Source organism: Sinocyclocheilus anshuiensis, unplaced genomic scaffold (assembly GCF_001515605.1).
Source record: "Sinocyclocheilus anshuiensis isolate Anshui unplaced genomic scaffold, SAMN03320099.WGS_v1.1 scaffold335, whole genome shotgun sequence".
NCBI classification, from domain to species: Eukaryota; Metazoa; Chordata; class Actinopteri; order Cypriniformes; family Cyprinidae; genus Sinocyclocheilus; species Sinocyclocheilus anshuiensis.
In genome coordinates, this window is record NW_015548239.1 from 86,492 (window position 1) to 97,756 (window position 11,265).

The 11,265-nt window shown below is 38.4% G+C and overlaps 1 protein-coding gene across 2 annotated transcripts in view; it reads left to right on the plus strand.

The window, feature by feature from the left end:
- LOC107654834 (mitochondrial peptide methionine sulfoxide reductase-like) overlaps positions 1-11,265 on the plus strand; it is a 46,784-nt gene that overhangs the window by 19,809 nt on the left and 15,710 nt on the right. For both annotated transcript variants that reach the window (XM_016442090.1, XM_016442089.1), the window contains exons 2-4: positions 231-299; positions 793-888; positions 2,548-2,652. In XM_016442090.1, coding sequence (XP_016297576.1) covers positions 287-299; positions 793-888; positions 2,548-2,652 — 214 coding nt within the window. In that variant the 5' untranslated portion in view covers positions 231-286. The remainder of the gene's footprint in view (positions 1-230; positions 300-792; positions 889-2,547; positions 2,653-11,265) is intronic.

Sequence of the window (11,265 nt, forward strand, 5' to 3'; positions counted from 1 at the left end):
GTGTGTGTTGGGTGGGGGGAGGTTCAGCCGTGTAATCTGCTAAGTGTCTCCCACTGCAGAAACAGCAGCACTGATTCAGTTTAGCCTGAGCAGACCAGGCAAATCTGCAGTAATCCTCGCCACAGAACCCAGTCTGACAGTCCCACCATCTGGAACAGCGCCACCTCGTGCATACGTACACCCCATTGAAAACAGAACATTTCTATTGCTGTCTTTCTCTGTTTCTGCAGCAAAGCACGCAGCTAATAAGAACCCCACAGTGGAGCCGTTTCCTGACGGCTTGGAGATGATCATGTTTGGTGAGTTTGGAGAAGATCATATTCCAGACTTCTTTGGATGTAGTTTGCACAAATATTTTGATCAGCAGTAGCATTAAAGGGGTCATATGATGAGCTTTCAATTTTTCCTTTCTCTTTGGAGTGTTACAAGCTCTTGGTGCATAAAGAAGATCTGTAAAGTTGCAAAGACTAAAGTCTCAAATCCAAAGAGATATTCTTTATAAAAGTTAAGAGTCAGCCACGCCTACCTAAAACGGCTCGTTCTAACACGCCCCCACATACCTACGTCACTATGTGGGAAGATTTGCATAACGCCGCCCAAATGTAAATAATGTTCTTTTTAGCAGCATCATATGACCCCTTTAAGATGTCAAAAAGACAGTTAGGAAGGGCTTTATAGAGGAGCCGAAAAGGAAATTTTTAAATGTATCCACAAAATATTCCGTTTCGTCTCTTTTTGAGTTGTTCCTGTAATTATTGTTATTTGATGCCTCTGTCTCATTTTGGGGAGCAGAGAGGCGCTTCTGGAGGATGCTTGGTGTGTTCTCTACACAAGTGGGCTACGCTGGGGGCTTCACACCTAACCCTACCTACCATGACATGTGTTCAGGTTAGTCCCAGCCACATAAACACAGCCGATCAAATACAGATATGCATATAGACACATGCCCAAATACATTTTCCCCACTTCCATTTCGCTGCTACATGCTTGTTCACTTCCCATATCAGAGGTCTCTGATGACACTTTTCCCAACTGTAAGTCACAAACACTAGAGCAGCTTCACTGTACCCAGATTAGTGCTTCGCTGCAGCCTTCACCAAAACATTCCCTTCATCTGCAGTGAACTACCCAGAGTGCACTGCTCTCTCCCAGATCCGCAGCCCTCCCCCCCTACCTCTGTATGACCTACTTGTAGTCAGACAGTTCAGAAGAGATGAGATGGAGGGAGGGATGCAGCTGTGATGTTGCAGTTTCTGAACAGGTCCCAGCGAGAAGATTCTGACTGCAGCTCTGCAGAGGGTTGGCTTTCTCCACACACACACACACAGACTCTTTTAAGTGTGTAGTATGGAGAAGACAGTGGCAGTCATAATTGCGTTAGGTGTTGGGGTTAATATGTAGACAGGCTTTGTTATTTCTAAGAGCAGCAAATGCATATGCTGATACAGTTTTACGCAATTGTTTATTAAATGGTTGTACACATTTGACAGAATGGTTCTTATGATCTTAAAAACCTTCTAAAGGTTTATGCTTAAATTCTTGGAAGTAGTTTTGTAGACAAATTTAAATTGTGCCTGAAATTGTTTCTGAGTTGGTTTACAAAACCATTTTAAATGTTTAAGCATTTGTGGGCTCTTCTCCAGTATAGCTTAGCATCTCAGGATGCACCTCATAAAGTTGGATGAGAGAAGTTTATCTTCATCATAACCACATGAAACATACAAACACATACACTTACACTACGGTTCAAAAGACGGTATGTTTTTTTAATGTGTTTGAAAGAAGTCTCTTACTGCATTTATTTGATCAAAAATACAGTAAAACGGTAATATTGTGAAATATTATTACAATTAAAAAAACTGTTTTCTGTTTGATTGTATTTTAAAATTTAATTTATATCTGTGATGGCAAAGCTGAATTTTCAGCAGCCATGATTACACCAGTCTTCAGTGTGACAAACATTCGGAAATCATTGTTAGATGCTTTTTGGTTCTTTGATGAATAGAAGCTTCAAAAGAACAGCATTTATTTGAAATAGAAATCTTTTGTAACAATATTTACATGTCTTAACGGTCACTTTTTATCAATTTGATGCATCATTGCTGTATGAAATTGTATGTGTTTTGCTATTGCTACATTTATGAGGTTTGGTAATATTTCTAAAAATAATTTTTTGAAAAATATTTTCAGAATATTTAAATATTTTTAACAAAATTTGATATGTCATTATTTATATAATCTGATGACCTATAATTGAACTGTAAATTCAACCAAACAGCTGTCGTAACCACTAGATTCAAAATAAGTCATGTTAGAACTGACATACGGTAAAAATCTGTTTAACCCTATCCCTAAACAGGAATGTTTTCCACAGTGTTCTTCACTAAATGAACACAAGAAAGAATGATATAAAAAAAAAAAAGATTAATTAAAATCCTTGATGTTCCTTTTAAATAGCCTGAAATTAATGTAAGCTGCAAAATCAAAGAACATTTTCACATCACTATTTGTGCATGATCAAACTTCTTTTTGTGCTGTTCTCTCCAGGTTTAACAGGGCACACAGAAGTAGTGCGAATGGTCTTCTCTCCTAAAAACATCAGCTTAGAGAAACTTCTCAAAGTCTTCTGGAAAAGCCATGACCCCACTCAAGGTAAACCAACACACCTTTTCCCTCACATCTACACGCATGCGCTCACACAGATGTCCATAGTAAGACCCCTAGGTGTGAGATGCAGTGGTGCAAAAGCAAACTGCCTCATGAGGTTAAAATACGGCTGCATCTGTGTTCACACTGCCCTGTGCAAGTGTATGTGCCGGATGGTCAGGATGATCTCGCGGGAATCGGAACAGCCTCAGACAGGCCATGTTAATGTGTCTGAGACCAATTCAGCCATGAGAGGAAAAGAGACGTTGCGTATGTGTGCGCATTAGTGCAAGCGTCACCTATTCCTTCAGTCCACTAGAAACAGACCCAATACTGAACACACAGCTGATATTTGCCGTCTGTGTTGTCCTTCAGGTCCTCATTTGAGAATAAATCAACCTTGCTGTCTGTCTGCGATACAGCACTAAGCATGTGACTCAAAAAACCCAGAATATAATTACAGAAAAATGAATTCACTCCATTCAAGTAATTGGTTGATCTGTAAAACTTGGTGTGTTTTTATCTATCTATCTATCTATCTATCTATCTATCTATCTATCTATCTATCCTTCTGTCTCTCCATTCATCATTCCAACTGTCTGTCTATCTGTCTGTCAGTCTCTCTGTCCATCTGTCTGTCTGTCTATCTGTCTGATGTAACAGTGTGGCTGCAGCATGAAGCTGTTGTTTGGCTCTCTTTGTTCAGTCACCCTTAAACAGAGAGAGAAGAGAGGAAGAGTCACTCCTCTGAAACATTCATAAAGCCTGACCCTGAGGACCTGAAGTGCGCACACACAACTCTTCAGCTCTCCTTCGTCAGCTGGACTGTGGGACTACAGTCTCTGCTTTAATAGTTTACAGGTTTATCTCAATAAATTAGAATGTTGTGGAAAAGTTCATTTATTTCAGTAATTCAACTCAAATTGTGAAACTCGTGTATTAAATAAATTCAATGCACACAGACATATGGTTTGTTCAGTCAGGCCCTCTTAATAACTTTCTTGTTTGTATGTTTTCATCCTGGAATGTGCACAAAATCCCTTTGGGGATGAGTAATGCATGTCTGTATATCTGCCAGTCAGAGCGCGGTTTTAAGGATGGCGGAGTGGTTTTCTACTTTGAATCTTTCATGTGTCAAATCATTGGTTTGAGCTGACATGATTACCCTGAGTGTTCAGTCCTGTGACAGCTCTCTAATTCACATCATGTTCTGAAGGTGTCTGAACTTTAAAAAGTCGCCCGGGACACCGTCACCCTGTCAGCCAGAATGCCCCAGAAAGTAAAGAGCAGAAAATTACTCATAGGAGCCAGGGTTAGTTGTCAGAAATGGCCTTCAAATGTGATTAAACATCTACCTTGCTCTGCTTTCTTTTACCTATAAGAATACAAGGTATGCGCGGATACATATTTTTAAAACTTACTAGTCCAGGGGTCTCCAAAGTCGGTCCTAGAGGGCCGGTGTCCTGCAGAGTTTAGCTCCAACCCTAATTAAACTCACCTGAACCAGCTAATTAGTAGGGCTGGGCGGTATATCGAGTTTGTACGATATATCGATACCTGAATACATAACTTACATTTCACAGGTATAATCTCCATCTGTAAATGTTAGAAAGCCATGGAAATATTTCTATTTTTCTGTCAGACGTGCATGAGCCTTCTGCTTTGGGATTCTCCGCTAAACTTCACAGACTTCAGTGAACGAGTGCCGCTGCGCGCATGAGCGCCAAACAGACAGAGCTCAATTAAATAGGAGCGCAATAATTCTGACTAAAATATACATTTCGCTGAAATATTTGTAATTGGACAATAAATGTGACATGTAGAATTTTAAACCTACAAGTAAGTCTATTTTTATGATAGCACTGACTGTAAAGTGACTGTAATGAGGTAATCAAAATAGCCTAACACAACTCTGGGCTTTTGTTCTCATTTATTTTCATTTTTAGTTTAGTGAATTTAACTGTAATATTGAGCATACGCAACAATCACGCAATCTTCTTGTAATTGTTTACTTTATTTACTAATATAATCAGCAAATAATGTATGTTAATTAATATATTACTTAATAACTGAATGTTTGTGTCATTTACTGATATATTTACCACTGTTTTCTTTGTATCTCTTCTGTCTATTATAGACCACATGTGTGAATTTTTTTAATCCAAATACAAAAACGAAAATACAGATATATATGTATATCGTACATCGCAAATCGGCCAAAATAAAACCGAGATATGAATTTTTGCCCATATCGCCCAGCCCTACTAATTAGGCATACTAGAAACTTCCAGGCAGGTGTGTTGGGGCAAGTTGGAGCTAAACTCTGCAGGACACCGGCCCTCCAGGACAGAGTTTCGAGACCCCTGGACTAGTCTGTGGGTTATCTGAACAACTGATTGACTAGCTGATCTTAAAGGAGTAGTTCACTGAAACATTGAAATCTGTCATTATTTACTCTGCAGAACACAAAAGAAGATATTTTGAAGAACATTGGGGTCCAAATAATATTGACTTTCATTGTGTGGGCAAAAATACTTTTTCAAAATATCTTCATTTATGCTCCACAGAATAAAAAATATGGATGTGGATCAATGTGAGAGTGAGTAAATTATGACAAAATTATTTTTTTAAATAAACTGTCCCTTTAAGGATGTTCTGTATAATTAGACTGGCTTAGGACGATGTCTACCCAACCCGATCTGATGTGTTTCTTAGGGGGTGTTTGCATAAGATCCATTCTTGCGTTAGAAAACAGTTAGAGTGCAATAGAATGGAACACAAAGCAGAGGTCTCAAGACACATTTTTTAAAGCTGAAGCGTTTTTAACTTGACACTTCATCTTAAATTGCTTTTGTATACATAGACCAGGTTTTAAAAAATAGACTGCAAGCAAGAACTTACAGCCTTTTATTGTGATAAATTATAGATGGCCAAGAAACATACAGGCTAAAAGGTATAACCTTTTACTGCACAAAACTACCATAGTCCTCTCAAAAAGCCTACAAATTATGAATAATAAGAGAAACATTGCTCAAAACAGATGATCAGAACAGACTATTTGAAGTCCGAGTGTAATTGTCTGGAAATGCATTGTTGAAGCGGTGGTTCTTTAAAAAGGATCACTTTAGAGATGAGAGGGTTTTAGCAATTTCTACCCAATAAAATACTTTAGAATTTGACATAACTACAAATATGTAATATTTACAGATATTTATCTACAAACATGTCTCCTGAATGTATGAAACTTGCTCACCTGTATTGACGTCAGAATGTGCAGTTTTAAGCAATATTTCAGCATTTACTAAATGGCATTTTTAGGCCGTGTTTCATGACCCTGCAGGAGTTTGGGTAGAGAAGCATGAAGAAGAGCATGGCCCATGTGCGTGACAGAAGCATCAGATTGTGTTTTTTGGTGCGGGCCGCTGCACTGCGTCGGGAACGTCTCTGTAGGCTGTTCATCCATGCATGCATAACGCAAACTCCATTTGTCCGTACCCGAACACTCACACCGAATCAACTATGAATCTGTGCACGTGTGTGTTCGTCATTACTTTGAATCACGGGTAAGTACAGTATGAAACCGCAAGTGTGTAAGGTTTCATAGGCTGCATACGTGCACACTTGTTTCCTTCGTGCACAGAGACCTGTGTATGCAGCTGCTGTCTCACAGTTCAAAGGGTTCTGCTTTCAGCAGCATGATTTCTGAATCGTCCAATCACGGCTGGGATAGCAATATCCACAGCCAATCAAACGCTCCCAGCACGCTCCTCTTCGTACCGCTGTCTCATACCCAGCAACACTTGCTCTGACAGAGTCTTTAGGTCATGGTATTGCAAACGTGCGGAAGCTTCACTATACCCTACGCTCGTTTTCTAAAAATATAGGGTGTATTTCATGCCGTCATGCTACATCTTTGGCTGTGCTGACAAAGATAGTACAGGAAGCCGAGGGTGGGGAGAGGCGAGTTGGGAAAATTGGGTTCCTGGATGGATTTGACAAACAGGAAATGACTGAAGCTAGTGTAACAATTCTATTGCCTGTGGCAAACCGTAGAGTGGAGAAGTGCAGTGCGGACACACACACACACGAGAGAAACACGCACACGTACGCATGATCGCCTCAGCAGTTTGTTACTTCCTTGTTTAAGAAAGAACCCCCTCCTTCCCTCCCCATTCCCAGCGGACCCCAGGGCTCTCAGTCTGTCTACAGGATAACAACATCTTATCTTCTCTGTTCTCCTCTCCTCCCCCATCCCCAGCTCCTTCTCTCCTCCATCTCTCGCTCCCCCTCACCATCATCCCATCAGCATTTCCGCAGTGACTCCTCATTCTTACCCTCCGCTTTTATCTCTTAGTCACTTTCTTCGTTCCACCATCCTGCGTTCCCTCGTTCCGCTAACAGTGAAAGGCAAGAGGGCAGGTTTCTCTCCACCTTTGTCCTCGTTTTTCTGTCTTGCCACTTTCATATTTTATCGTGTCATGTTTTTTTCTTGATTTGCAGTATTTATGTAGCTGCTGCGTCAGAGAGATGCATTAACGCACGATGGCTGACGAAGGCGTTCGTCATACCTTTCAAATATAGAAAGGTTGATCTAGATTCTCCTAGGCCTGTAAATGTTAAATCCAGTTTTCCACCTGCCATCAGTGTGTAACCTGTGACTGACACCTTTGATGTATATAAACATCGATGCACAAGCTAATTATGTACTGAAACTGTTTGCAGGATCTCTATAATTACCCAGCAACACTCTTGATTTGTCATTGAAAACAAAGGTTATTGGGTTCACGAACACCATTTTGTACACAAGCCACCAAATGGGACAAAAAGAAAAGACTGTTTCTAAATAAAGATCCCCCCTCGTCTTTTTGGGGTTCAGTCTGCAATGGGCACGTGCCTCTCGGGGGGTGACCTCGACCCCAGCCCCTCCCCAATGAGGGGGGGCTCATTACAGTTTGTCAATCAGCTATAGGAGGAGGGGAGAGTAGATGAGAAACGGTTGAAGAAATGCTTCTTTTTTATGTAAAAGGGGGTGGATTTGCTAGCAGAAAACATTTGTTTGTTGAGGAAATAAAGAAACTGAGCTTCTTTTTTTAGACATATTGGACTGATTTGGATGTTTTCTGTTGTTGTTGCTTGATTGAAGATGCACGCTGTATTTGTACTTTTTTTTTTTTTGGAAAGAAAGAAAGAAAGAAATGAATACTTTTATTCAGCAAGGATACATTAAATTGACCAAAAGTGACAGTAAAAGACTATAAAACAGTCTTTTTCAAATAAATTGTAATTGTAATTTCCGATTGTAATTTTGAGCTTTCTATTCATCAAAGAATACTGAAAATATAAATATAAAAGTTTTTACAAAAATATTATGCAGCACAACTGTTTTCAGAATTGATGATAATAATTTTTAAATATATTAAAAAAAAGTTTTTAAATTGTAATAATATTTCACAATATTACTGTTTTACTATATTTTTCATCAAATAAATGAAGCCTTGGTAAATATAAGTGACAAATACTACTTTCTTCATCTCTACACTCTCAGGGAAAAAAAAAGTATATTATAACTTTATCAAATTATTCTAAAATAATTATAAAACAAAAAGTACATTATAACATTATAACATATATAATGTTTGTAAAATGGCACAGCTTTTTAAATATCTGAAAGTACACTCTTAATATCAGTCAGTCAAGCATTATAATATGATAATCAAGTATTATTTAATAATAGAAGTTTAGTAATTAGAATTAAAACTTGGTAACCATGAACTTAGGACTGGTGCTGGTGCTTTTTTTGGTCATTCAGTGTTCCTGTAAAAAAAAAAAAAGAACAATAATACTGATAAGATATTATTATTATTATTATACGAATTCTACTAATAAGAACAATATAAAAACGCACTAAGGATTAATGAGCTACTGGATTCATGAATATTAATCAGGTTGTGTGCATTTGCTTGAACGGATTCGCTGAAATCAAAACAGGGACGATAATAGGTTAGCACCAGCCAATGAGATTGTCGTTTGCGCATTAGTTCCGCCCACTACCGGAGAAACCGGCAGTTCTTATCAAATGAACTGAAAAATATCACAGATCGCTTGACGGAGAGTGAAACTCTGAAGCGCTCAGTCAGAGTGTTCTGTGAGTGAAAATATATCTGTGCTAATCATATACTCAGCCTCCAACTCACACACTGGCGAGTAAAATCTGAGAATTTATTAGCCATTGGCTAATATTGGACATCATTTAGTCGCCCAGAGTGAAGATTTAGTCGCATATGCGAGTGATTTACTCGCAATGTAGAGGGTTGATAGTGAATGGCAATACAGAAAATTTAGAACAGGACTGGGATCAGAATATGGCAGTCCGGATTCAAACCTGCATCCCTGCAAGCACAATGGCTCTTACTGTCATGAACATTTGCACTACCCACTGTGCCATGGCTCCGACACTTTGGTTTTGTTTTTAATTTTTCACCATTAGGCCTGAATACCAACAGCAAATATTGATGTTTGCCACAGATTATTTTACAGTTATGGATCTAGTTTTTTACAGTAATATATAGATTACTTATTTTCTGCAAGAAAAATGAGTGTGAGAGAGCATTATTTGTGGTGTGCACTTGGTAAAATCCTTTTTAAATCACTTAAATACTAGCAGATACATATTAAAAATAGCAAACACACATACAAACCATATTACAGCACATTTAAAATGTGTTTTTATATTTGTAAGGAGAGTGTAAGAATTTGTGTGTGTGCAAAAGAATGAGATTGTGAGCTTGTGTGTGTATGTGTGTTACATAAGAGGTGTAAAAATAGAGCAAGCTCTGCACCATTCCTCTTAGTTGGCTGCTCTCGCACGCACACTGCTTCACTGTACCCACAGGGCACACACAACAGTGCTCTGAACAACCCCTCACACGTATACTCTCCCTGCATCATACACACTCAGATTCACAAACATACACACTCTCGCTAAAGCATCACACATGCACCTTCACACACAAAAGGTGGACATACTCTATCAACTTAGTAAACAAACACAATAGCCGAACTCTCTTTATAAAATACGAATACCTTAAACACATCTGTTTGTGTGCCTCCTTGTCGGCATACATTTGAGCCTCCTCAGTGTTTAGAAGTTGTTTTTGTCCACAGACATTGAGAGGCACTCCGGCCATGGAAACACGAGCCACAGAGTCCATGAGTAAAGCGATAAACACAGCAGACTGAGTTTCGGAGCCATCAGTGTGACACATGATTGACATTTTGTGTGACAGTTAAAGTTTAGCTTTTGAAAGGCATGGCGAGATCTCTGGAGTCAGTCCACGGGCTTCTCAACGGAAACGCACTGAATATTTTGTCATTATTTACTCACCCTCATGTTGTTTCAAACTTGTATGGTGTTATATACTTTTTCATAGTTCATAGTGACCATGGCCTGAGCTGAACTACAAAAAGGAGTTTACAAAAAAGCACTATGAAAGCACCATAAAAGTGATCCGTATGATTCATGTTCTGATGAATACTGATAAATGGACAATATTAAAATTGTACACTGACACTAAACGCTACAAGTGAATTAAAACATCACAACATTATAATGTATGTCATGAAAAGAAGATGGTCTTTTAGAGATTTGCTAAAGATTATTTAACAATATCTAAGGCTACATTTTCATTAGTGCGTTTTCATTTTAAAACGCATAACTTTTGCTATGGTTACACCTGTTGTTTACACTAATCCAGAGTTTTCGACCCTCAAAAGCGGAGACTTTCGAAAACGCTGCAGACCCTGTTTTAGTTTGAAAACTCTGGGTTGCCTTTCAGTTTAAACAGACCAAAAAAGAGATTTTGAAAACAATGGCGGGGCTGCCCACATTCGCTCTGCGTATCCTTGATGACCGTGTAAACAATAACATCATGCCCATTGTTGTACCTGCATGAATGGTCATGTGACATGCGTTTTCAGTTGTGTAGTGTGGACGGAGAACGTTTCTGAAACGCAGTGAAAACGCAAGTGTAGACGAGGATCTTTTTCATTTTAAAAAGCCATTTAACAGGCCAGTAAACAGGGCCATAGTCTTGTTAAAGATCAACCAATAAATAAAAAAAACATTACTGAAAACAGTGGCTGGTAATTTATTTGGTATTTAAGGATTAAATCTTGAATCCTTAAATTAAACTAATGGCCATGAAGTCATAGTACTGAAAAAAAATATGTACATTTTTAAATATTGTAAATATTATTATTTTTATTATTATTATAATGCAAGTGTGACAGAATTTTTTAGGTGAATTATCATTTGGAAAATTCTGTCATCATTTACTCACCCTCAGGTCATTCCAAACCTTTATGGCTTTCTTCTTTGGAACACACACACAAAAAAATTTATTTTTAAGAATGAGAGTAACTTCTTTTCGGTTCTGCCGAAGAAAGTAAGTTAAAGATTTGTAACAACATGAGGGTGAGTAAATTATGACTAGGGCTGTCGTTTAGCATGTTACATCTACATTTACATTTAGTCATTTAGCAGACGCTTTTATCCAAAGTGACTTACAAATGAGGACAATGGAAGCAATCAAAATCAACAAAAGAGCAATGATATACAAG